This window comes from Haemaphysalis longicornis, unplaced genomic scaffold, assembly GCF_048455015.1.
Source record: "Haemaphysalis longicornis isolate Haplotype H1 unplaced genomic scaffold, Haemaphysalis longicornis Haplotype H1 scaffold_3, whole genome shotgun sequence".
Classification (NCBI taxonomy): Eukaryota; Metazoa; Arthropoda; class Arachnida; order Ixodida; family Ixodidae; genus Haemaphysalis; species Haemaphysalis longicornis.
Window position 1 is genome coordinate 72,190,679 of NW_027526335.1, and position 27,594 is coordinate 72,218,272.

Genomic DNA, 27,594 nt, shown 5'->3' on the forward strand with positions numbered 1-27,594 from the left:
CCAGAGGCAGCGGCTACCAGGGGGTAGCCACCGAGGAAGCACACCGCCGAAGGGATGACCGCGTGCGTCGAACGCCGGCATTGAAACGAGACGAGGATGGCTACTACCACCGAGTCGCGGCCACGCAACGGGTGCGACATGTCAGCGCCGACGACAGCGGGGTAGGCCAGTTCAGTAGGGACGCAGTTGTAAAGGACACAACTAGGGAGTTGTGGTACGAGAGAAATTAACTAGAACTTGGTTAAGGAGTGTATTTAGAGTGTCCTTAGAGTAGGACGTTATTGTAGAGACTTTTGAGTTTTGATTTGAATCGTATATTCAGCTGTTAAGTTAGGGGTTTGTATGTGAGTTGTATTTTGGGGATTGTAGAGGTTTGAGTGTTTATCGTTTGTGTGTAGTTTAAATATTGAGTGCTTTGCCTGAGGTTTTTTTTGTGTGTGCATTAAATGTATGTTGTTAAACACGTCAACGGCTTCCCTGCGTCCATTGCTCCGAGCTGGTAAAGACCACCCCACCATCCGTTCACGTGACACCGTTGTCTCCAGGCAATGCTTCCACGCAATATATTCGTACCCTTATATTAAACAGATAAGCAATAAACTTCCTTGTTTTGGCTTTTGGAGACCATCACATCGACTATTTACAACGTCGAGGACATTTTGGAGCCCAAAACTTGCACATGTGCAAGAGACCCCAGCGGTTATAACTGTGTATCAATGATTTGGCATCACAACCACACAAATAGCAAGGAACGAACTTGCAGTCCTGCAGTTTATTTGCGCTCATGCGGTGGCGTTTTGCCAGGCCTATGCACAAAACTACACTGCAGTCCCGACTGTGCGCTCTGAAGATTCCTGTGAAAAGGGCTGGCCACGTGACCCGCTGTTCAGGCAGTACCTGTCATGTCAGCCTTCGGCTTTTGCGATAATCCACCAACCAATTTTTTCAGCTCTCCGATAGCCTTGCCCGGATTCAGACCCTGGAAGAAATGAAACAATACAGTCGACAAGAAGTTGCACGGCGCTGCATGGGCGTGTTTGCCGAGCCCTCAGTTCAGTGCATTAAATGCAAGCATGGTGCTTACACGTATTTTTACACAGCACTCCACATGCTTGGTCACTGGCTGAAGAACAGGTTACCACACTATGCATCACTAGAGGTAAAAGTCTGTGGGAGGCTGTCTCAGCTTTCAAACAATGCTTGTTTTACTACCTCAGGGAGCAACAAGCTGATTTGGGTCTGTAACTGACACAACGCACCTCAATTCATCACCTTCAAATGCTTGAAATCTTTCGACTGCTAGGCAATGGAGAAATCGATTTTGAAAGCTGAAGCTGCATCCTACGAACTCACCTACAGCACATGGCATGGCACATGTACTATTGGAGACTTCACGCAGCGACTCTTCAGAGCACTGCTCAAAGCAACTGCTAGACGATGTTTTCAGCTTCTAGCCCAGCAAAAAATGTTTAAACATGCACCGAAAGACGACCCCAGACAACACGACATGTCTTAAAACCACACAGCTTTCACATTTTACGCCCACTGTATTTTTCATGGGAGAAAACTTTGTTGGCATTTGTTGACGACTTCAAGAACGTAACGATACTGGTAATAAATATCACTGGTAAGTGGTGATCAATTTAATTAGTCAAGGGATTTTTAGGGAGAAAGTGCTCCATGAACATTCCATGAAGTGCTCCCTGAACACAGTGTTGCAAACAGCGATTGCTCCTAAATCGCATGTGTGCATATGGAACATGATTTCAATGGAAAAGGAGCCAACAGGAGACATAAAGTGCAAGGAACACAAGAAAAGCACGAGCATCTCGTGGCTCCACGAGCACGCACGACCCAACGCTCCGTAGTGCACTAGGGTAAGTGGACTAGGGCAAGGTAAGTGGTAAGTGGACTAGGGTAAGTGGACTAGGGTAGTGCACTAGGGTAAGTGCACTAGGGTAAGCCGTTATTTTGCCTAGTGTTGGCCCCAATAAAAAGAGAAACAAAAACTACCATGAGCCACTTGTGGTTCCAGGAGTGTGCCGAGGTCAATTGTGCAAGAACATCAATAATGCCAAAGCGCAGGGGGGGGATCAATGCCAGTGGAAGCCATAATGCTTGCGCCTTCAAGCCACGTAAGCAGCCATAAGTGTCCCCAAGAATTTTTTTTGCTGTGTTAGAGGTCCTCAAGGGTTTCGATGAATGTACAAAGTGTGTGGGCAGGCTGCTCTAAATTGTTACGCTAATCACAGAAATCCATTTATTGAACTGAAGATCTGTGTGCTGGAGATACATACACCTGTGCCATGTAACCTGTTATGATGAAGGCCATGAATTACCATAAAGTTCAGAAAGAACGCCCACCCAAACTACAGAGATATCAAGTGAAAAATATGACGGGCGAACTTTTGGGTCAGCTGCGCAAAACTACAAAAAAGTGGCTGCACCGCCAATGAAAACTGCGGAGATATCAAGTAAAAAAATTAAAGCCGTTCCACTCAATGTGAACGCTGTCGAAAGTGCAAAGCAGTGATTCGCCATAATGGGCTGCACCGCCGTTATCCGCTCACTGCTACCACCCAATGCAATTCAAATTTCCCGCCTTTGCAGTGCGCGCGCACCCCCAGCCTGAAATTGCGCCAGCGGAAGTACTGTTCTTTTTTTGCTTGCTTTTCCTCCTGCACATGCCACTTTTTTTCGCTTAGTAAATACCAACCCAACGAGCGTTCCTAACTAAATGAACGCGGGGGCGCTGCCAGTTAATTACGTATATTTTGCCTCTAATGTACCTGCAGTTTTCTTTGCACTAAACAACGGGGAGATGCATGACAAGCGCCAGCGGTCCGAGAGTTTTGAACGCTCATGACTATATAAATTGCTTAGCTATCGAAGCCTCTGGGTTACGCCGCAACAACAGCGGCTACGACGGAAGGCCGTGTGGCTCTACTTGGGTCCAGCGAGCGAGCTACGACAAAAGGCGAGTCCCTAAAGTGCTCTGCACACTTAATACGTCACATTCCGCGGTAGCGCATCAAGTGGGTAAACGAGGTGGTCGGAGGGTGTCGACTTGCCTTGGGGCAGGTCTTGGTGCAGTTCATGATGGTGTGGCAGCGGTACATGGTGAAGGGGTCCTCGAGCTTCTTGAGTCGCTCGACGCTGTTGTCGTCACGCGAGTCGATGACCCAGCGGTAGACCTGCATCAGCGCGGCGGGCCCCAGGTACCGGTTGCTGTTCCACCAGTAGCTCGGGCACGACGTGGAGCAGCAGGCACACAGGATGCACTCGTACAAACCGTCCTGCACACACGCACACATGCCTCAGTGGGAGGCTGGGGCAGTCAACCGGTGTGTATCAAACGAACTGAGGCAGTGAACCCTTTGATGCCCAAAACTATTATTTTGCTTAAGTGTGCGAGAAGTTTTTTATGATCTGAAAGGTCTTCCGACATCCCAAATATGAAGTCAGAAAAAAATTTGGTCCACTAGGATGGACACTAGGACACACGGGGCACTGGCTGCCCACATATCCCTTAAAAACAAGAGAGCTACCTGGATCACCACGATTTATGGTTCAAGTGAAGACAATAACGTAAAGTTTGTATTGCTATCACTTGTAATAACGAAATTGCACAATTTCTGTTACCTGTCACTAGCCCATTGAGCCACCCGGCCTGGATGCGAGTTGACACGCGTAAACAATATTTTGTTTTTAGCACACGGAAGTGCCTGCTGCCCTCTCTTCTTTAATTTTTGAAGGTCAAGATCCTTTGTCTGTCGACACATGGTGTTGAGTGGTTGCTCCTGAGCAACACTGGGCATCACACGGTTAACTCGTTTCTATCGTAACCACTGCAGTGAGCAAACTTTCTCTCTCTCTCGGTTTGTTCATTTGCCCTGGAGGGCAACCATTTGTTACAGGTGCAAGGCATCAAAAAACGGGGCAAAGCCTGATGGATGACTCAACAATGTGCTTGATGCAACGAAACTAATTGCAACAGACGAGGGAACAGTCCGCAGCCCTGGCCAAACGTTTCAGAGCCTATGCACCTGCCCGCTCGAGCATAAAAATCCCCCACAACTTTCATCACAGACCAACCCAAAATGGGAAAAAGTGGTTCTTCTGCCTAATGACAAGGCAGGCAAGTAAAAGACTACCCTGGTAATTTGCTTATCAGAAGATTTGTTCACCTAACTTTGTTTTTGAGACTGGCCCCAACAAAAAGAAGCACAGCTGTTTCGCGTTAAAACAACACCCAAAAACCGAATGCAACCGGAGGAAAGAGGAATAAATTTCAAAGATGCTGCATACCACTGATAACACTAAAAAATTATTTTTTCAGGCAACTAGCTACCATAACGATAACTTTATCAAATAACAGTTGCTTCTATGCTTTTTATTTCTCTTACAAATTAAGTTGTGTTCAGAGGTTCTAGCTTAGCTACAATCAGTCACTGTTGATCTGGGTACTACATAGCACTCCAAGTTGTCCCATTCATAATTACCCAGTTTTCCAAGTCTTGAATCTGAATGGCAATCATTCTCCAAACTCCTGCTTCCGACCCTGGCACACGCGTGCCTGCCAAGGCGATATCAAATACAATCCGTATGGGGCAGTGGATTTTCAGCAGCTTGGGGTGAATTGAGTGGGCACCAAAAACCTGATTCCAACGTGCGTGTTTTTCCCGGTAAGATAAATGAAGCACCACAGCTAGGAGGTGACATTCGGTAACGGTCTGTAAAAAAATCACCCGAGCCGCTGCAGCAGGTGCTTCACAAAACATGAGCCTTGCCCATGGCTCTGCCACAAACAGTAGAAAACTAACAGGAATGTGTTACCGGCAATCAAATAAGCTGCAGCGAAGTCACAGCAGCAAAGGAAAAAACAAACGAGCGGTACCAGCTTGTCGCGGTCCTTAATGCTCTGCAGGTTTTGGTGTTCCCCTATTTTCATCGCGGTCTTCTTCTGCAGCCATGGCTGCACAGCCTTGTACTGTTCGTAAAACAGCCCCATATCCTGTGAAGGAGACAAGATAGAAGAGAATTAACAATCCCTCTGTCTGCTCCAGGATGCTTAATGCGATGCCGTGTTAACTGGTCTTAAGCGGTAACCACATGGAGCGATTTTTGCGAGCAACGCGACGGGGATCCGCAGTCACTCGTCTCAATCACTCGCCGAGGCAACCACGTGAGAGCGATCGCGCGAGCAACGGCGAAACGCGATTCACACAGCGCCCAATACGATTGTTGAAGTACACACGGCCGCAAGTGGTTTTAAAAAAACATGAAAGTATTTTATTCTGGGGTCCACCAAGATCTGACCAATGTCATATCCGTCACGGAAATGACGTCGCCAGAAAAACTTCTTTTCACGTGGCTGCGCCAAGATTTGAACCACGAACTCTTTCGCCGCAACGGGAGGTACGAAACGCACTCCCGACTGCGATATGAACAGACACGGAAACAGGACGACAAATGCGCCTTATATCCCTCCCTTCAGATGGTGCTGCCGTCTAGGAGAGCCGAAGAGAAGTAGTGCATCATGATGCTGATGGTGCGCTGACAGTCGGCGCCTCGATGCCAGCGCCTACGTGCACGGGGGACGTGCAGTGTAACCTAGTAACCTACGCGGAAGCCTGTAAGGCAACGACCACGGAGTAAGATCGACGCTGAATTGCGAATGTCGCGCTCCTGACACGGTCCGCTGCTCCTTTCACTGCAGCCGCGTGTTCACCAAACGATTCGCTGACAACCTGTTTGGTTTCGTTCGCATGGCTGGTTTGCGAGCGCCTGTGGTTTCAGTCGGATTTACGTAATACTCCAGCGCATGCAATCCGGTGTTTAACGTTGATGCATATAACGGTGCCATACTGGTGAAACATAAATAGCGATATGCAAGTTCAAAACTGCTCCTGTGAAGGCACATTCCACTTTCGCGTTTTACCGGTTCCTATGGAAGAGGGAACAACCAAATTATATTATGTGTGCATTTGTCACAAAACGGGAAATAAAGGCATTTCAGTAAGCAGAGGGTCGCACTTCTTTAGGATGCACTGCGCCACCACTCGCCCCTTCCACTCGTTCTCTCCCTAAGCCGGAAGTTGCGCCCTTTATGGATCTTTTATTATAGGCTAGTCGCTGAGGCCACTTCCGGGAGGTGAGCGACTTCTTCTGGCGACCCAGAACTAAGCGATTCGATGAGCGGTTTGGTCCGTGGCAAAAAGTAGTTCATCGCTATACTCGGTTACAACTTAAGAACGGCACCACCTCATGTAGTGTATCACTCCGCCAAAGCGCCGGACCCGTGATGTCAGTGCGCGCGCATTTTGAAAGGGGTTTGCTATGAATGCGTGATATCGTCTGCCTTGTCTCACGCAGTTTGTTTGTCGTCACTGGAGTCGTTTATAAGCACATTAAGTAAAAAAAATCATGGCGACGGCACACACCATGTTCAAAATATTCCCAGTAACGCCCTACTTGCGCTGCGCGGAGAAACATCCGGCTACAGTGATAAGGCACAGCGGCAACTTCTGGTGCCGTTCTTAAGTTGTCACCGAGTATAGTCGTGTCACTCCACAAACCGCTTGCGAAATCACTCCATGTGGTTAGCGCTTTAAGATATACATTTTCTCAATTCCCAAATTCTAGGCAGATTTCCCCACTTTTGGGGAAGAAAAGTATGAAAGAAGAACGTTTTAAAGGTTTTAAGGTTAAGACGCTGACATGCTTCGAACTTGCCGTCCCCCACCCACTGAGGATCCACATGAGTATGGAAAAAAAAAAAGTTTAAAATGATGAAAACCTGCGTGCGTGTATGTGTGTAAGGGAAACAAATACACGCACATGCACGCACACACACACGGACAGACGGACAAACCTTTCACAGAACTGTCATTCAATGAGTCATGCATTACACTCTACAACCCTCCTTCTGACCCTGCAGTTTCATTCAGGTAGCAAAAGGGGCCATGCAGACAAAATACAATCGTTCAGTTTGAAAGAATTGTCACTCAGCTCCATTGCTGCCACAAAACACGTCTTTTTAGCCAAAAAAAAAAAAAAATTAAGAATTTCAAATTTTGTGTGACAGTGACGCAATACAGGCAGCAGTGGTGCCAGCACTAACAGTCATTGGTGTCTAATACCCCTGCTACACTTGCGTTCGAATGTCATTCGAGCCAAATGGCATTTGACTCAAATAAGGGGCTCCGAATGCCATTCAGAATCCGCCATGCTCCACTAGAATTTCGATGGTATTTGAAAGCTTTGACAATCGCTCGCTGTGCTGCGTGGCACTGCTGCTCCTGAGCTCTGTTTTACACAATGCAACAATCAAATTTAGCAGCAGTCTTTGGCATTAAAATGATATCACATTATAAATAACGCAAGCTGTGACACGGTTTTTGCTTAATTCTGAACCGCAATCAAGGTTTTTTGCGCTGTCTGGACCCACTGGTTTGTCGCTTGCTCGCACTGGTGCTGAGTGCGTGGAATCATTACATCTTGATATCGTGATTTAAGTGAACGAGAAGTAAACAAAGTACCACAATTAAGAAAATTTTGTCTGTTTTAAGGGGGGACGCGGCTTTCAACTTCGGAAAAATGACCAAAACATCGTTTTTTTGAAACCCGCATATTCGGCTTCTATGTTTCCTATTCTATGCGTCTGCAAAGTTTTTACGCTGAAAAGCGTCGCAAAGTGGCATAAAAAAATACTTTTGTCAGGCGCGGTGACAAACTATCAGCGCAAAAGGCCGAAAAAACGGCAATTTTCGGAGCGCTCTATCTCCGCAACGGTGCCACCGGGCGCGGCCATTTTGATATGGTTAGATCGGCCGAGCGATCGTCTTTCCGGTTCCGCTCGTCTCTTTTATCTTCGTTCATTCACAAACGCACAAACGGCAGAAAAGAAACGACGCACAAACGAAGCTAGAAATAGATGCTGAAGCGCTGTTGGTCCTCCGGTCGGGGCTCAGAACAACGACCCTCCTGATTGGATGTCACGGGCGCAACGCAAGATGGCGGCCGCCTGAGCTGCGTAGCGAGCGCATTGAGTTCATTTTCGCCGCTTCGCTCGGCCGAGTTTCTGTTCAATCTGTGGTATTCAACACGCACGTTATCGCGATGGGAATGCCTGAGATCGCGAGCCAGATTACGGGAAGTTGTGTGGCTCGAAAGGAGGAGGTCATCGAACGCTTCGTGGTGCGCGTGACTCTACCGTCGCCAGACCCCGGAGGGTGACGCGGTATGCGCGCTTGCGATAGCGGTTCGTGAAGTGAACTTTTAGTCGGGTTTGCGATGTTTACACGCTTAGTTATTGCTGTGTTTTGACTGTGGACTCGCTAGCCTTGAAAAAGAAACGGTCGACGCGTCAAACGCGCTGGCGCGCACGGCATAGCCGACGCGCATTGGAGCAGCACATGACTGGGCAACCGGTTACGATTGAACGCCAGTAGTTGTAATTAATGCCTGCGACGTTAGATTTAATCTTAAAAGCGACCTGACCAGCCATATCAGGTATAATTAAAGTTCGATATGTCGCGGTAAGCGTGCGCTGCGATGCGCGCGAGCCATATCGCCCGTATTGCGCAACGTTTCCCGTGCACTTGTAATTTTCATGCAAACAGGTTTGGGTTAGTAATATAGGAATAAAAATATGTTCTCTGCATTAAAAATGTACGTTACTGTCGCAGCATTTAACAGTGATTTTTTAGGGAAATTATTGATACCATTGCTTAGGGCATACTGGCTTTGCTGCTAGAAATATTGGATGCCTTGAATGTCAAAAGTATTAAAAAAATATGTTCTTGCATTGAAGTTGGGAGTTATGCAGAATACTCTACCAAGCTTCAAAGTAGCTCATTTTCATCCTTGTGGTATGCAAACTTTTGGCAATGAACACCTCTGCACGTATGAGTACTAAGTTGCTGTGCCAGGCAAGATGATAAAACATAAAAAAAAGCCAAAAATGTTCAAATTTAAGTAAAAAAAATGCTCAACTTGTTGCCATGGTGACAACACTGCAAAAGGAGGCTGTTCAGTGCGATACAGCCAACCAGCTAACCTACTTTGCATTGAAAGCCCATTGAAACCCATCTCCCCCTTCGTTTGGTCTGCAAAGTGGGGTATGTACTCTTCACGGAGGAGCTGAAAATGATGTTTTCTGGAAAGAAAAAGGCTGTAAAAGGCACTCCAATTTCAAGGCAAGGCATTCCAGAAGCCCCATGTTCAAAAGGACATGAAAGGCTACAACCATGACGACTTTTGATAAGTGAAACCTATGTTGCAACTTCGGAAGCCGTTTTCTCAAAACAGTTTTTTTTGCCACCTCCGTCGCTTGTACCAGGGATTTTTTTGTGACCGCTGGGTCTATTTTGATTTCGTTTCTTGCATTACATTCCTTGATAAACAGTTCAGGTCGTGACACTCTTGGTTTTCCAGATTTGTTTTTTGTGATTTTTTTATTCGAATAATCGTTCACAGTCAACATGCCTATTGCACATTAACCTCTAAAAAAATGAAAACTAAAAAACATTGTGTTGTGAAAAAAAAATTCTAAAACTGTCACGACCTCGTCCATTCATTTGGGAATGCAAAGCACTTCGAACAAGTTTTCTATCGTGTTTTATAAGCCGCTCAAGCTCGGTACAAGCGGAACAGAAAGAAAATTTAATACATAAAAAAGTTTTCAAAATATTAGTTTGAAATTTTTATGGTGTTATCACGGAAGCATTTCCAGTTGCTGTGCCAATTTTCATCAAAATCCACAAAGAAATAAAAAAGTTGATTTTGAAAGCCACGTCCCCCCTTAAGCAGGGTGTCGAACCGGAACCGAACCGAACCGAAAACCGGAACTGAACCGGTATTTTTGCCGGAACTGAACCCGAACCCGAACCGTTATTTTTTGAGCACGCTGAACCCGAACCGGAACTGAACCGAAAAAAGAAATAACGGTTACCGGTTCATGCCGAAACGGTTCGACCCTCTGTTGTTGACATTGCACAGTCAATGCAATTCAGGCTTTTTTTTCTTTCACGTACCATCAACTTCGTACCTGCTCGCTCACTTCCCCCTCCAGACAATTGAACACTATCACACTCTATGTAACAACAAGGGAAATGAATGAGCACCAATGTAGCAATGGTCTGTTGCTGCTGGAAGCGCGAGCGTAGTGGAAGCTGACCAAAGGAAATGTCATTCTCCGCAGCTTGCAGGGGATATAAAACGACTTTGCCCTTCCCTAGCTGCAACTTTAGTGGAGCAATCAGGCTGCAGGAGTGCTCCAGTGTGCAGCAGCGAAAGCCCGATGTGTGCAAACTTTTTCCATTTCATAATTTGTTTAAAAGGTCCGACACCTGCAAATTGTAATATTTGACAAATTTGACCGCAGGAGTGGCTCAGTGGCTAAACCACTTGATGCTGACTACAAGTGGCTTCGATGTCCCTTACCCACGACCATTTTTGAGGACAGTACAGTGGACAAGCTCCGTTTTTTACAAGTACAAATAACAACAGATATGTCAGGGAAAACTGTTAAGGTGCGCACTTAATCTCTTGGCAAGAAACTGCAGTCCTCGACCTTGTCTTGGAAGCAGAAACAGTAATAAAGCAGATGACACGTGCAGAAAGGACGGCCGGTACCTCACACTGTCCCATTCGCCGAGCGATCATCTTTTCTGCTTGTTCTGCAGTTTTTTCTCTTTCAGATCTGCTTTTTTTTCGAAGGTGCACTTGTACTGACTGCCCAACTCGCTACATTACTTCTACTGCTACTCGATCCGGAGGGGAGTACTGATTTGATTTGATTGTGGGGTTTAACGCGCCGACCCAGCACAGGCGATGAGGCGCGCCGTAGTGGAGGGCTTCGAATTAATTTTGACCACCTGGGGATCTTTAACGTGCGCCGAAATTTCGTACACACGGGCGTTTTTTGCTTTTCGCCTCCATCAGAAAAGCGGCCGCTTCGGCCGGGAATCGAACCCGCGACCTCGCGCTCAGCAGTGCCTTAGCCACTGAGCCACCGAGGCAGGTCAGAGGGGAGTACTGCTGTGGACGAATTAAAGAGCGCCTACCCAAAAAAGTTCTTCTTATGCTCCGCGCGTAAAATTTCCCTTTCATTTTGTAACAGCATAATCTGTTATAAGATTACGCAATGTAGCACACGGAATGATGGCCGGGGGTCAGGCGGTACGATGACATACTGATTGTAATGCACACATCCAGTATAGCTTTCGCAAAAGGAATTGCAGTGGTCAGAGAAATAATGCAGTGACTGAGCGTTAACTAAAGCTTACTTTTAACAAAAGTGTGGCTAACACATTCGATAGGGTGACAGCTAACAAATTATTCAGGGTGACCAAATGATCTAATTCATTGGTAGTATTTATGTGCCTGTAGTAGGGTTGTTCTGTTTTGTTACAAATATTAAAAAAATGTACGCCATTGGTAATTAGCGCTGATATTTCAACACGCCAGTACGCAGACCTAAATTTAAGGCTTCAAGGTAAGCGTGATAGGCGATTCCATAGTGACGATTGCGATTTTAACAAAAAATGAAAGGGCAGAATATACGTATATCCCACCGTCATATCTCTCGGCGGTGGCTTTATGAATAGTCGCTAGGACAACATAAAGTCTGGACGAGAAAGTAGGTAGTAAATCGTCACCACTTCATCTGTTTTTCTTATATCTCGTGATTATTTAAAGTTTGCTTTGCAATTGCGCCACTGCCCTTGGGGAACAGCAGAATTTTGAATTTTTGTTTGTGTTTTGACTTTACTGTCGCTTTAAACTACTAAATGTTTTTTTTCTAATTTCAGTGACAATTCAATTCATCGAACCGGTTCGCGAACCGGTTCAAGCTCCCGAACCGGTTCGCGAACCGGTTCGGCACATAATTTTGTCGAACCGGAACGAAATTATTTCACCCGAACCCGAACCGTAACCGAACCGGTATTTTTTTCGGTTCGACACCCTGGTTTTAAGTATGCCAGTAATGTACTATTTGTTTATGCTGACTTGGAGTGCTGTGCGCGAGAGCGCTAGAAACGGCATACGAAAGCCCCAAATGTTTCTCTGGGTGCTCATTTTGCTCAATTGTCATTTGAGCCGAATGGCATTTCAAAACGCAGTGGAGCAGCGCAACTTCGCATTTGAGTCAAATGAAATTTGCTCCAAATGACATTCGGACGCTAGCGTAGCAGGGGTATTAACTGCATGCTAGCATTAAAGTGGTACGATGAAATGGATCCAGCGGGTGCACTGCTATCACCCAGTCACGTTCTTGGGGGGCGAATTGAAGGAACTGCATTAATTAAAAACAACTTGCACGCTTCCAGACCACTCTTTCACAAGCTTTTGAAAGAGCTGCTCACCGGGACAAGATCTTTGACGACATACATGTGCGGGAGAGGGTAGATCTTGGTTGTCTTCGAAGTGTTTTCATCAATTTTGCTGAAATAAAGATGAGAGAGGAATGCACGGGAATGCCACCTACGTGCGCCAAACATTTACTTGCAACCACCCTTGCATAATTTCCAACGAAAAGACAGTGCTACTCAAAAAAAATTAGCAGCGGCTTAGCTCGGCTATGCCAGGATATACGTAGCGTGAGCTTAGGTTCAGCTGGTTATTCTGAGGTTTCCTGGTTGTCTAGGATTAGCTGATTTACATGCTTACTGCTGCTAAAACAATTTCCAATCCAATCCAATCCAAGCCAATTTAGTCGCGGCGGCGGTTGTGGCTCCAGCGCGCATGCGCAGCACGGCCCACTAGGAGCCACGCGAAACTGCTCAACCTCGGCCAGTGTAGCTCACACTACAAAACGAGTCCCCACAACTTTCAGCAATGCCAGGGACGACCGCACAGATCTGAGATCAGTGCAGAAATACACACACTGGTTGCAAACATTTAAAATGTATCTGAGAAGATCCCCAGCTGAACTCTGATTTTGGGAAGTTATAGCCGCAACTTTGCCAGCCGCAGTAATTAAAATAAAATAATCGGACAAACTTCTATGGGTGCAGAGTCCACGCGGGGCAGCTGCAAGTCTGCAGCAAGCACTCTACAAAGGGTTAGTTCCGATAATACAAAGATGAAGAAATACGGTGGCTGTCAGCTTGCTTAGTGGTTTACACAGGGTGTTTCACCTAACTTTAGCCAGAGTTTAAAAATACGTCGATGCACTCTAAGGCGACGCAACCAAATGCACGTCGCTCACTTTTGTAAGCAGTTTCTCACGCCATTTTTTCTATTTTGCCTAATTAGATAATTAGTCAATTTTAATTAGCCAACCAAGCTAGGCAAAAAATCCCAGTTAGAAAGTTGCAGAGCGGCTTTCAAAACGTTGAAATAAATAGTTTGTCTTTCCATCCATTAACTCTTTCACGACGGCGCCATAGGCAATCGGAAGCCGGTGTCCGATGATTTCAAATCTCCCGCAAAATCTGAATACAAACAATCATAGATGCGCAGCCGCTTAGGAAGTGACAGGGCAAATGACGAACCTGTTGATTCTAGCAGGGCAAGCGATAACCGCTGCGTCTGCTTATCGCTACTGACAATTTGTCGTGAGAGAAGAACATCGCTGGCTATAAATAGCACAGCCAACGCCTACGTTGCTGCCCTGTCGCCTTTTAAGCTGCAGCGCGCCTATGGTAGTTTGTGCGCGGAACGTTTGGGAGCACTGAAATCAAGACGCGCAAGCCGGCACGTCACGTGGTTTTTTTTGTATTTCGCGGGCATTTTCAATAAGCTGAAAAACACTAATACTTACTGGATAGAGAGACAGCAAGTGTTTATTTGGATGTTTTGAAAACCACTCTGCAACTTTCAAATTGGCACTTTTTTTTGCCTAGCTTCATTGGTTCGAAAGTTGACTAATTAAAATTGACTAGTTATCAAATTTAGCAAAATACAAAAAACAGCGCGAGAAACGAGATACAAAAGTGAGCAACATGCATTTGGTTGTGTCGTCTTAAGAGTGCATTGGCATATTTTTAAACTCTGGCTAAAGTTAGGTGAAACAACCCTGTGTAATGCGCCCTTGTGATGCTTTATCAAGTGAGCATAACAGACATGCTCACGAATTTGTATCAATAAAACGTACATCAACCAGTCACGTATTATGCCAACTGCTATTACAGCCGCGAATGCAATGTAGCGTAAAGAAAGCATTTTTTAACGTTTTTTTTTAAAGTTTTTCGATCTTTGTCATGCAGGCGTGAAAATACCTGAAGTAGCCCCCCAAAAAAGATCAATTGCCAAAGTAAAAGAAAAAGCAGTACAACCATATTCTGAAGACAGCCAAAAGACAGGACAAAGCCAGATGCCTGTCTTTATCTGTCATCATAGATCCCTTCTTAGCACTGCTTTCAGACTGTGCTAAAGCCACCCCAACTGGCCCAACCATTCCCACTAGTAGACACTAAGGTGCGTCATATCTACCAGTTGAAGACTCAACTCAAACTATCTTCAGCCTCTGCCCACTAGGCAGGCTAAACAATAGAGATATCAACATCCAGCTGAGCTCAAAGGCCCACAGGGGCCAGGTTGTCTCCTTAGATTTTGGGAGCTAAAAAAGGATTTATTCAGAATCAAACTACATCCCCCTTGACTCATCTGTTAAGTAAGCAGTGCAAAGCTCAAAGCTGGCCAGCGGAATTCTCGACATGTTGTCGTGCGTGAATGGACGCTCCTCAGATTTAAGAAGGAACCACCAAAGTAGAGACAGCAAGGAGTGTCACAACTGTTGCCGTTTGGTCTCGCACTGTTCCAGAACATTAATCAATCAAGGTACGTCAATTCATCATGAATTGAACATCACTTGGAGGATGACCCTAAGAATACACTTGCCGGCAACTAACCTGGATTAGGCTAAAATTAACTAGATTTAGTTAATTAAAACTACCCTAGAATTAACAAGTGGCAATGCACAAGCCAACGTAGCATTCACACAGATACACACAGTGTCAAGCTCCAGAACATGAAGCCATATAACATAGACTGCACCATATAACATAGGCACAGTCAGAAATTTTCACTGAAATGGGAGGTTAGAAGGTTAGCTGTTTCACGAGCTGGTGTTTGCACTCTTTCACCAAACTTTATAACGTAGATCAAGCCGTATAACATAGACTGGCCCGTACAACATAAACCCGGCCAAAAAGTTTGCTGAAATGTTAGGTTAGAAGCTCAGCTGTTACACAAGTCGGTGTTTCCACCAACCCTTTTCCCAGCGAGCCAAACTGTGCCACGTAGCCTATCATTTAGTGCAGTACCAGATGCAGGCCAGCGTGTTGCTGCCGTTGATGTTCATGGCGCACGAGCCGCAGATGCCCTCCCGGCACGACCTCCGGAAGGTCAGCGTGGGGTCAATCTCGTTCTTGATCTTGATCAGGGCATCCAGCACCATGGGCCCACACCTACAAGAGCAAGTCTAACTTTTAGGCAAGGAGGGAAACACAAGGCGACACTGCACAGACCAGTGGAAGGGACAACAACAGATGCCGATTCCCTGGTTTACCATTTTATCATTCCTTTGTTGTGCTGTTTAACGAGACAGGCAGATTTTAATTTTTGTTGTTGTTGTATCGGCTTGGCTACAGATCAGGCAGCAAAATGTCAGGGTCACAGAATGAAAAGTCTGCTGGCGACAGCTTGTTGAGAAATGTCGGCATATGCAGTGGCCCTAAATAAAACACCTAAATGTAGCTGAAGAGTATGCCCACATGTTCTTGGTGTACTCAAAGACCTCATCGAGTAGCTGAGCATCCCTCCCGGATGAACAGCAACTTGTCCGCTTGAAACGTGATGTAAGTTCAGATGAGAAGTGAGGAAAGCTGAATTTTTTTACTGGTAAAGTAACTACCACACGGTTCAGAGAGAACACCCTTCCCATGAAACATCGCCCCCCTCCCCCCCTTTAGGGGTGAACTATTCCATTTACAAAAAGACCCTAAAGATTGCCCACCCCCTAAAATTTGTGGCATTAGCACCGATGCATGAACAAAATAAATGCGAATCACCTATTCATGTGTTGATGCAGTCACTTATTTGCCCTTTCTGCACTTGACCCGGAAGTTCGCCCACCTCGTATTTTTTCTTGATATCTCTGCAGTTTTTGTTGGTCATGCAGCCATGTTTTTTGTTGTTTTTCGCACCTGACCCAAAAGTTTGCCCATCTCGTGTTTTACACTTGATATCATTGTGCTTTGGTTGGGCGTTCTTTTGGAACTTTACGGTAATACTCATTCAATATGCCGTGTATTCTAGCACAATGCATATTTAGGTAAGTACAATCAGCTAAGAAAAATTATTTTTAACCAGTGGATTTCAATGGATTTTTAAAACTGCAGTTTGACCATCAAACTGCAAAACTTTACTGAATTTCAGCTATTCTATGGCAGCTGTCTACCATGTGTGCATAAATAACAACGGTGGTTACATTGTCGAGGTGCAAATTATGTATTAATATGCTGATGCTTGCACGAAATGCTTTGCCATTTGAATTTAGTGCGTTGCTGTGAAGTTTCAGAGCTATTTCTTTTGACATCCTTTAGTGTTTCAATAGTATGCTAACTCAAGTCAGTAAAATGTTACTTCACGTGATTACTCACTTCATTACTAAGAATTTAAATGTGCTGAGGTGATCAGAAATACTGGTTCTTAAAGGGACCGTGCAGACAAAACACAAGTTTGGTGCACTTTCTCGTAAGAATATAATTAGGAAAAAAAGGGGATGGCCATGCTGCCCACTAGCTAATTTCCTGCACTAGAACCTATGACGTAATATGTACAGCTGTGCAATTGGCAGAGGCCGGCAAAAGCAAATGCAAGTTAGGCAAGGCTTATAGGGACCGGGCGGCCATTGTATGGCACCACCGTCGTTTCAGCGAACAGCGCCGCCCGTGGCGAACCGCTCGTCAGTGGAATGCCGGTGGCGGTCAGCGCAGCGTAGTTGTGCATGTCTTTCTGTCGTTTTTCTGCGGTGCGGCTTGCAAAGCGTACGTAACCCCACGTGCATTTTTCAGATCGGTAAATCTTGAGTGTGGATGTGACGTTTACGAGGCATGTCATGTGTGTTATTTACTTATTTACACCCATACTCAGTATTTACAAATAGCAGACGACGCTCAATGCGCCAAGCTGGAAGTAAAGCTGGAAGTGAAAGTTCGTTGCTTCATGCAATTTTTTCATGCCTGCATGCAGTTTCGCGAATCGAGGAGTATATTATATTGCCGCTAAATGCTCCCACAAAGCCGGTGTGTGCAACCGATCGAGGAATGCTGCGGCGCTGGCCTTTGGCAGTTGATGACGAAACGGCATCGACGTCGTCCACAAGCGAAAGACAAAGTTGGAGGGTGTCTTCGAAGATTTACCTCAAAACAGAAATTGTGACGGACGACGCTTCCGTAACTTCATTACCTACGGCTGAAACGTGTTTAATTTCACAGAAATGCTCTTACTACAGTCATCGGGAATCGTTGATAGAATAAATACCGCATGATAGTAGAATGTTATTGCTTGTCGTGGAGAAGCATTGCTTTACAAGAATTGCAATGGTTGCTGGCTGGTTCGTAAATGGTTTTTCAAAAACCAATTCCTGCGTGGCTGAAGGACGCAAGACAGGAGGGTGCCCGAAACCAGTACTCAGCTTCACAACTGAATGCTGCGGTTGGCTTACAAGCTGCCACCTACGCTTGAAAAATCATGCACACCTCCGTCTAACGACGATGATGGTTTATCGCAAAGCTCTATCGTATGGGTTTCCTTGGTTGCCTTCTGGATTTAAATTTTGACTAATTAAGCGTCGAATTTGACCAGCGCGCAGTTTGGTCTTTTGATCGCAGCGTCTTTGACTTTGACCATTTCCCATTCGATTTCGCACGAAGAAAACTTTGTGTTCAACCATCATAATCATTAGACGGAGGGCTAAATGATTTTGCTGTTTAATTTTGAACTTCCATGCCCCCTCTCCAAATCTAAACTTTTCCAGCGTGTCGGAAATGTGTCTGTGGTGGAGGACTCGGGCTCATGCACCCATATTTGAGGCAACTTATCACGCGTTTTTAGTGTCTTCACCAGGCATTACACGATTTTTAGGTACTCTGTAAAGAATACTTAAGCATTAAAAAACACCAGCTGGCGGTAACACTGCCACATTTTTTAACTGTCGGCGCCAGCCTTAATTCTACGCAGGTGGTAAAACGGGAAGGGGAGGAGGGATGGTTTGTAGCTTGGGCTGTTGAGTTGGTGAATAACTTTGGCTCTTGATAAAATGACCACCACAAACGTGGGATTTCCACTTCGGCTTTCAGGCTCCCATGCTGTCACAGTGTCGCTCACCAAAACCGAAGGTACAAAGCTCACGGTTACCGAAAGCGTAAACTACCGCAACATTTCTACGGCTACACGGTAATCGATCTCGTATGCAGGCGCCTTTCTATTTAAAGCACACGTATCGAGGTATCCCAGCGCCAAGGCTGGCGTGGAAACCGTAGTCATTAAAACCAGTGAATATAATTTAAGTGGTAGAAATGAATTCTAATATTGCATTAGTTTTATTCCTACTCAGATCGCGCGGAACCAGGCGCAGAGCGCTGCAAAAAGCGCTCGTGTCAATGTAGCCCTTCTCCAACCTTACAAGCATCCAATAAGTTTGCGTAGCCGTTAGTGCATTTAAGAAGAAAATAATACTAATAATAGTGGTTTTATTCGTACTCAGAACGGGTGGAGCCAAGCGCAGATCGCTGCAAAAAGCGCTCATGCCGTTGCAGCCGATACCCAACTTTAGAAGCGTCCGACAAGTTTACGTAGTCATCACTGCATCTAAGAACCCAACACATCTGTTTAGACTTCGTTTCATCTCACATGTCTGCTCACAACGCCACCAAAACATACAAAGAACCGAAGCAAACACGACAACAACAACGGGAGGCTATGTAGTCCAATGCACCGGCTCATTCCACTGACGAGGGGAGCGCCGAGTGGTGGCGCCACCCGTCCAGCTGCCCGGTCCCTATAAGCTGGCAGAACAAGCTATTTCCGCTTAAATGTAATGAATATTCATTTATAGAAGCGAGAATGGTGGGGTAAAAAATGGAAGCTACAAAAGTACACAAACACATAAGTGCACATAAACATTAAAGTACCAGTGTGTACTCTTGTCGGTACTGCGCGCACTACACTTCTTTAGCAGCACAGCAGTCTGGCACTTTGAGGTTGTCTGACACGACACAGGCCAATTGGAGTAAGCGACATTGTCTTACGTGACCCTGTTTGTCAAGCATACCCCAGGTTTCACAAAGCGATTACAACCTGGTGTAACAAAAAAGCAGCCAGGTGCAAACATGGTCAGAAACAATGTAAGGGCAGAGAGTCGTCCAACGCAGTAATTCTAGGAGGACTGACGGTAAATAAGGCTCCGCAGTCTACTGCAGACTAAACAGCACACTAACAGCACCTGTCCTTGTTACGTCATCGCAGACGTCCTAAAACAGTTGATCTGGTGGGAGAATCGAAGTTTAAACTTAGATGAATTAATTTCTCAGTGAATAAAGTGTCACTTGCTGCTGGACAAGCACTGGGGGCACTATGAAACACCAAATCTTTCGAATAAAGCAAACTTGTAATTTGTCTGCATGGCGTCTTTTATTAAGTCCTAAGCCATTTTGGGTCGGGCCACAAACTCCTTACTGCCCAGCGCAAACCTCTTCCCCTCCGTTTCTCTTCCGCCACTTGGCAAAGCAGGAGGTCGACGAGTAGAGGCACTAAGTGACGGCTATTCACTTACTTGTTGAGATCCACTTCAAACGTCTGAAGATGTGGCTTGTCTCCTTTCTTCTCAGGGTCCTGTAAAAGTCACGATATCCGGAGGACTGATGAAGCCAGAATGGAGGCACTGTCAACATAACGCAACAATTTCTGCTGTCTCCACTTATCGTTTTTTTTTTAATCTGTCTTTGCACACATTGCATGCGCAGGATGCACATCATTTTTTTAGATCAGTCTTCGTATGCACTGCATGTGCAGGGTGCACCAACAATACATTTTCCCGAGGAGGTTGTATCTGTTTTAAATAAGCATCTGCAAGCGTCACTTAATTTTCCCCGTGCCTCAGCAACACGTGCACTTTGTTATTTGCCTCTCCGGAACAGTTCTGAGCAGTTTGCGGGCACTCCAAGACTGCTCTCGCACTGGAAATCCTTTGGGCAAATAAAATACAAAGCCGCTCTGAGGCAGCTCTGGGGAAGTTATCAGTGGTGCAATGACAAATAAAAGAGACCGCCAGTGTCATGGCCGTTTTACAACTCACAGTGGTAGCGGTCAGCCTGTCTAGATTTTTACCAAACTGGCAAAAATGCTACAGCTCACTAACTAGCTGAGCCACTGTTGGTTATTACGTACTATTAATAATTACAGATGATCAGATGCAACTCTACCGACAGCTAAATGTGGAAAAAACCCCAGCCAAAGCAAGGGCAAGAATATTAACCAAAGCAAGAAATCGCGACAATTCATTAACAGTGACTCCGGCTAGTCAGTGAGCTGAAGTGGTTTTGCCGGCTAGTAAAGGGTCAAGTTGTGACGCAGGCATGGCACTGGTTTGCCAGTGTACAGGAGAGATTTGGCAATGCTTACTAGACACTCACACCGTTCGTATTACAGCTGACTAGCCGTGTCCGTCGAGAATCGGGAACAACATCATTCGCGCACTTTATTAAAGCGGAGAAAAAGTAGACTTTGGTTACATCTTGCAGGCTCAGACCAGCGCAGCTGTCAAAATTTTAAACGGCGAAATCAGTTTTTCACGGAAAATGATCTTTTCATAATGCAAAATAGAGTCGGCCCTTGATTTGGCCAAACTAAACAACTGACTTCTTCCTTCAAAAATTCCCGTTAGATTCATCTTGCAAACTGCATGGTTCAAGGCTATGCATTCTTTTTGGTGGGGCACCGTATGCCCAGAAAATTACTCCCGACACATCTTTCAAAGTTTGCAAGGTTAGCTTGTCGAGTGCATCTTGAAACAGTGCAATAAATTGGGTAGACACATTTACCGCTCTGAATGCCAAAAAAGATGAATCACTTACCCATCTGTAAATTTCAAACTTCTTTACTCCTTTAGATTGAGCTGGGGCGGCAGCTGCAGCAGCCGCATGCCTTACCTGTGGTCAAACACAAGATTCATTAATGAATCTTTAAGAACGCGTAAGTATATCATCTCTCTCCCTTACAAACTTAGCATATGGCCTAACGTGTGCACCTTAGAAGCCTGCCACACAATGTTTCTCGCAGGCCACTTCCACAGTGTGCTTTAAGTTCTGACCATTTCAGTGGTCACATTTGCCCCCTTCATCAGTGGCATTGGCTGCCTGTTGCTCCGTTTGCTCTCCAAATGCTGAACCGGCATTTCGCCGTCGTCATTCCCATTCCACCATTTTGCCAACTACTTGGCCCTGCACTCGCGTCACAATTATACAACGCGTCCAAGCGGTGTCAGCTGGACAACGGGCAGAGGTGGTGATGATGATGATTAAAGGCCTCCTCTTTGAATCGGGGTGTTGGCATGCGCCATATAGCCTATCTTTGTAATTTAAATTTAGTTAACCCTCAACCCGTATCTCTTTTTAATTCTGCCCTGCCGCTACCCCTGGCTGGGATGACACTTTATCGACTTCCCTGCTCCGAATATTTGCTCATGTAGTTCGAGTTCTCAAGCAGCCAGCCCGCACCTCAAAGAGCAACGCACTACCTTTATTGTTGTCATAAAAGTTCTCTTTCCGGATCTCTTGTTTGCTTTCTTTATAGATTCCCAGTGATCCCTTCTTTTCCATCCTCTCTGACCACATGAGTGTCTAAGTTTCCTTCACTTGCTTTTAAATGCATAGCATTTTAGTAACTCACAATGTCACGCGGCGTTCGGCCTAGTCCGCAGCCAGGCCACTACACTATAAAAGAAACAACAGTTTCCGGCGCCCGGATTCGAACCCATGACGGCGCGGGCGGAACGGCAAGTGCCGGGCGCACTACCGATTGAGCCACGCAACCAACACGGATTTCGATGCACCGATAGCGCCTTATATCCTTCACTCATTTATGGTTTGTTTCGAAAGCGCCATAAGTTGTCACGCGCCTCCGCAAGATGGCGACACAGGTTCCGCGATCGAGACTATGATCGAGAGACCCGCCATAAGTTGTCACGCGCCTCCGCAAGATGGCGACACAGGTCCCGCGATCGAGACTATGATCGAGAGACCAGCAGCGCTGGTCGCGTCTCGTGCTGCCGGGACGCCCCGCTGTAGCCCACCGCAAATTTGATGACGTGCAGCGTGTAACAAGAAAACCAACAACCAATACGTAATCCATACGACTTGCCGGCGCACCCCCTCGGAAATGCTGTGCATTTGATCGTGCCCCTCGCGAGGGGGATGTATTTGTTTTTTTCATGACAGCGGTTGTTTTGCCTCGTTTTTTTCGAGCTGTGTTTCAGCGGTGACTTCTCAAATGTGAATTCCGAACTCTGCCGGACCGATGAGCTCCACCGTGAAGAAAGCGAGGCAGACTCACTGTTTTGCGCCTGGCTGTGCGTCAGGCTACGTGTCGTCGAGGCAGTCGGGTCAGCATGTGTCTCTTTTTTCTGTGCCGAAGGACCCTGTGCGCTTTGAAGCTTGGCGACGAGCCGTCCCCCGTGCCGACAAATCTTTGGACGCGAGGTCGGCGCTGTGCGAACATCATTTCGACGAGCAGTATATTGACCGTTGCTTCACGCACGTGATAAAGGGAGAAACTGTGGAGATACCCCGAGAGCGACCACTGCTGAAAGCAGACGCGGTACCAACCATATTTAACTGCCCCCCATTGTTTATTCGTTCCGGTCAAGCTATATTTAGTCACCAGCTTTCGCGTCCTCTTCCGCCATTGGGTGTCTAAACTTTTAAGGTACAGGTACCTGTGCACTGGCTGCCCAATTCTTCTCATCTAAATGTCTAAGTCGCTCCTCAAAACGTATGTTACTTTACGCTTCCCTCGCCTCAAATGAAGCCCAACCCATATCGCCTTGTACCGCCTCATTCGTAGTCTTACTGAGAACTCCCAGTGCTAATCTGCCAACTGTCTTTTAGTTAACCTCCAGTCCCGACAGGATATCCGACTTTAAGCCCTATATGGCATTAGAGAACGTGAGCGCCGGCAACATACCCCTTTCCAGATGCCTCGTACTTATTGTATCCCCAAAGTGCTCTGTGTTTCATTACTGCTACGTTCCGTCTCCCTTTCAGTTTGAGGTGTTCTTCATGGGCATTCAGGTAGCCTTTTCCTTCATTAAGCCAGATCTATGGTATGGCTTCCTGTTGAATCCGTAGTGGCGCTGTATGAGCTTCCTCATTAAACACCACGACTCCAGATTTCTGTGGGTAGAGTGTACTAGAAGTTTTAGAGTGGCCCGACCGGCCGCCCGGAGAGGTGCTCGTTTCGCGCAGAAAATAGCGGCGGCGCTGTAGTCAGCAACAACTGAAAGCGGCGGCTGGCTGCGCGCCCAGTCGGGCCAGGAAACGCTGCTTCTTTACGCGCGTATCGCTCGAAATTTGTTCTGCGGGACGTCCAATTGCTTCAATATACTGTAGGTACAGTGGACTGTGGGTAACGAGAGGAATAATAAACGCTGCAGCTAATTTCGCGTTAGTTTTGCCTTTCCCGCTCGACAACAACGAAAAAATTACGGACTTTTCTTAATTTAGTGCAACATTCTTAGCGGATTGTAAATGAAGTATTTGAATCGACATTTTGGCTATTCCAACTTCCCATCAAAATTTATTTCGCGTGAAATTGCCTGATATGAACCAGTTCGTGATTGCTTGATGAGTGTGTCCTTATTGTGCTGCTTGATGGTCATAATTGGTCGACACAAATGACATGAAAAAATATGAGGACTGGGATGATGGCTTTTCAGTAGAATTTCTTATTTATCGTCTCGCACTTTACGCTCCGACTGCAGTTATGTGGGTTAATATCATAGGTTGTGTTTTTTTTTTATTGCGTGAGTTGGTATTTAAGCAGTGGCCCGCTTGTGATAATTAGGGGTCACCGTGGTGTTAATGCTGTCGCCTGTCCGAACAGAAAATTACACGCGCAAGGGAGATATCTTTTTAAATAAAAAGGGGATAGCCCAGGGGTTAGCTCAGTTGTCCCAATCACCATCTTTCACAGAACTATGCCCACAACATTCTATTAATCGCACCACCTTTCACCTGATTCGGTCAAGAAAGGAGTTCAAACAAATAAACACAAATTTAATTCACAAGTATGCTGAGAGTATAATTAGATGCACATAAAACCAAAGCAAAGCATAGATCAGAAAATATATTGACCGCGACAAAAATGAAATATAACACGGGAAATCATACACAAAGTCAAGAAAGCTAGCATGGAGGTTCAAATAAACGGAACTAGAACAAAATACACACATTGTGTTTTCATTTTCAATAGCTCAGCATATAAAATGTTACGCGGGAAATCATGCACAAAGTCTACACAGGTAACAGTTTAGGAATGACGCTAACAGGGAGATTTAAATTGACATTTATGGCCAACGCATTTTCATAACTCACCTGCGATCATTAGCGACGGCTAAGTTTAAGGTGTTGCTCCCGCCTTCGCATGTAATAACGAAACTTGTTTATATACCTTTTATATAGAAATGAATCCGTGTCAGAATGTATACAGAACCAACAAAATCTGCTGTCAAGGTCTCACTGTGCAGGTCGCAACCACCACCGTTAAGGTGTTTGTTGTGAATAAGGGCTGCAGCACATCCATAAAGCTCTCATGGTGGAGCTCTAAGCTTGTCGCTGAAGCAACCGGTAAAAACGTCCTAGAGATCGCTAATAAACTTTAAGAAATGCACGGAAGTCCCCCAAAATTACAAGAGGTAGTAAACACAGCGGCATCTCCCCCTGGCATGCAGGAAGCAGTAGTTGGTCCTGCAGACTTGGCAAGACGTTTTCAGTACGCACTTATTACTGACCAAGTTCCTGCGACATAGTAGGTTAATAAAATAAGAAAGCCCACTAACGACAGTACAAGCACCAACGTTAGGGGTATCTCAGAAGAAGGCTCTTAATATTTTCGTTCCAAATAGGAACGTAAAAAAACAGCAAACTTTTTTCAGCCTATAGAATGTGCGCCCCGCCGCTTTTGCTTCACGCGCAGAATCAAGAAGGGGAAGGGAAAACATTCCCGGTGCCTGTCCGTCAAATTCTTCCCTCGTTAACTCGAACTCATGCTATCTCAGAATATCTTCTCGAAATTTTTTCTTACCGTGTGTTTACCTCCCATAGGCCATACGCATTTGACCGCTTTATCTCGAAACTTTTTTTTTTTCGGAGGACCACGGATATCTTGAAATACTGGCAGAAAGGACACAAAGCCAAGTCCGCTATAGGCAGCTGATAAGGTCCCCGTTCGAATGCTTACTCTCACTACGCACCGAACGCGGCCGTGAAGTGCAAGTTTAATTACGCGGACTACGCGTCCCCGTTACCGGAATGCTATCTGGCGCGTACATCATTGAGATAGCTGTGGACGACGCAGCTGATCATGCAGAGGAGGAGGAGCCCCAGAAGTCACTATGACTACCACGGCAGATACAACATACAACAACGGCAGATACAACATTGATGCTGCGTCTACTTCGTAGCAAGGTAGAATGTAGCGGTGGCGACCACTAATTCATGCGATGCATTGAGGAGCTCGAGTAGGCTTTTCTGGTATGCAGATGCGAATGCGACACAGCCGAGCACAACGCAGTTCTTTCATCTGCAATAATACAAGTTTCTTTTTCCTGCGAATTATTTTGCCTTTATAACGAAATTTCCCCTGCGCAATAGTGTGTTTGTTAGAAGCACTAGCTGCTATTTCAGGGACCTAGCCAAAATTTCCTGCATTTGACTTAACTCGAAACTCCGCGCTTATCTCAAAATTTTCAGCTAAATTTACTGCAGATCAACAACGTTTTCAGAATACACATCAAAACACGAGAAAGTATTGGGGGGGGGGTTAGATAAATGTTGGGTCGTACTAGTTTAAAGTTTGCTCAAGCGGAGTCATAACGGTCCGCGTCTACTTTCTAAATCACCAAAGTAGATTTAGCTGACCAAAGGTTCGGGTTTGATTCCAGGCCGCGGCAGCCGCTCTTGTGATGGAGGATAAAAGCGAAAAACGCTCGTGTCTTCGAGATTTCGGCGCATGCTAAAGATCCCCAAATGGTCAAAATTAATCCGTAGCCATCCACTACCGCCTGCCTCATCGCCTGTGTAGCACCGGCGCGTTAAACTTCATAATCCAAACTAAATCAGCTGAGCAAGCGCAAAACACCGCAGCGAGCAAAGCAAATCTTGCCGCGCGCATGTGCCGGGGAGCGTCGGCTGTTCAGTTGTAGGCGACAGCAGCGCCGCCGCTATACCAGTTTTATTTTCTACGCGAAAGTCGACCCGGCGGAGCAATGGGAGAGGCCGCCGCTCGGGCCACTCTAAAACTTCTAGTACACTCTACTGTGGGTTAAAATGTAGGCCTAGGTACGTTGCCTCAGTGGTGCGAACGCAGCGCCACGCAGCGTCGATGTCGGCTCGGGACTCGACCAGATTTCCTTCTCTCCACACAGGCTCTGTCGTTCTGTGTCCGCAGACAAACAGCGAAAACTTTGGCCGCCCATAATACTAATAACTATTGGTCACGCAATATTATGCGCTAAAAGGCATGAGGTAGACGTGTGTCCCAGATGCCAGGAAAGGTTACGTGAAATTTCAGTCACGAAAACATCTTAAGGCTGACACAGGGGCGATGTACTGCCTGGCACCAAGAAGTAATCCTCGCACTTGGTCTGTACACATAGGATCATGTGAAAGGGCCTCTGAAGAAGCGGCACAACGCTCGTCATAGTAGTCATACACACTGGGGCTCTTCGATTTACAGTCCCGGACTCACCGCGGACTTGCCGAGAAGCAGTCCGGCATTCGATTTTCCCATGTATCCCTATGACTTCTCGGACTACCCGCGGTGTGTCCGAGAGTGGAAATCGAAGAGCCCCACTGTTAACCTTCACAGTCGCCTTCATTCAGATCGCTCATTCTCAGTTGAGAAATACAGGAAATATCGTATGATTTGGAATTACAAAGATTTTTCGTTACGTGTCAGTATTTACTTTCGGCTGAAAGCAGAAAGGATAACACGTAATGCAGCAAATGCCGAAATGAATCGGTGACCTCGAACGTTAAACCGGTTGACTACCGAAGCGTGCCCGGTAGGCGGCTGACCACAGTGGCAATTCCCGTACGGATGGTATGGAAAGGCAGATGACAACTTACGGATACTAATCTTGCGGTGTACGACGTTAAAACCAAAGACTTTCGAATATACACCGACGCAGCCATATTTCGCTAGCGAAAGCACAGATGAGCCTGTTCCAGCCTGCTCACTCCTGAAGCGAACCTGGCTCAGACTGACTCGACTGTTGGAACGGCTGGGCGAGCTGGCGCACCCATGGTCGGCTGTGGGGTTTTTAAACCTGAATGTTTAAGTGCACGCGCCAAAAAAAATATT

General features: G+C 46.1%; 1 protein-coding gene across 1 annotated transcript; it reads right to left on the bottom strand.

Moving 5' to 3' along the window:
* Nucleotides 1-742: 742 nt before the first annotated feature.
* LOC144174614 (succinate dehydrogenase [ubiquinone] iron-sulfur subunit, mitochondrial-like) lies at nt 743-27,512 on the bottom strand. The gene is made up of 8 exons (XM_077703391.1): nt 27,360-27,512; nt 21,090-21,164; nt 19,790-19,848; nt 15,276-15,419; nt 12,372-12,450; nt 4,898-5,014; nt 3,072-3,296; nt 743-979 (listed from the first exon to the last, which is right to left on the bottom strand). Exons 1-8 carry the CDS (start codon nt 27,423-27,425, stop codon nt 887-889), a joined length of 858 nt encoding a protein of 285 aa, XP_077559517.1. The 5' UTR covers nt 27,426-27,512; the 3' UTR covers nt 743-886.
* Between the last annotated feature and the right edge of the window lie 82 nt (nt 27,513-27,594).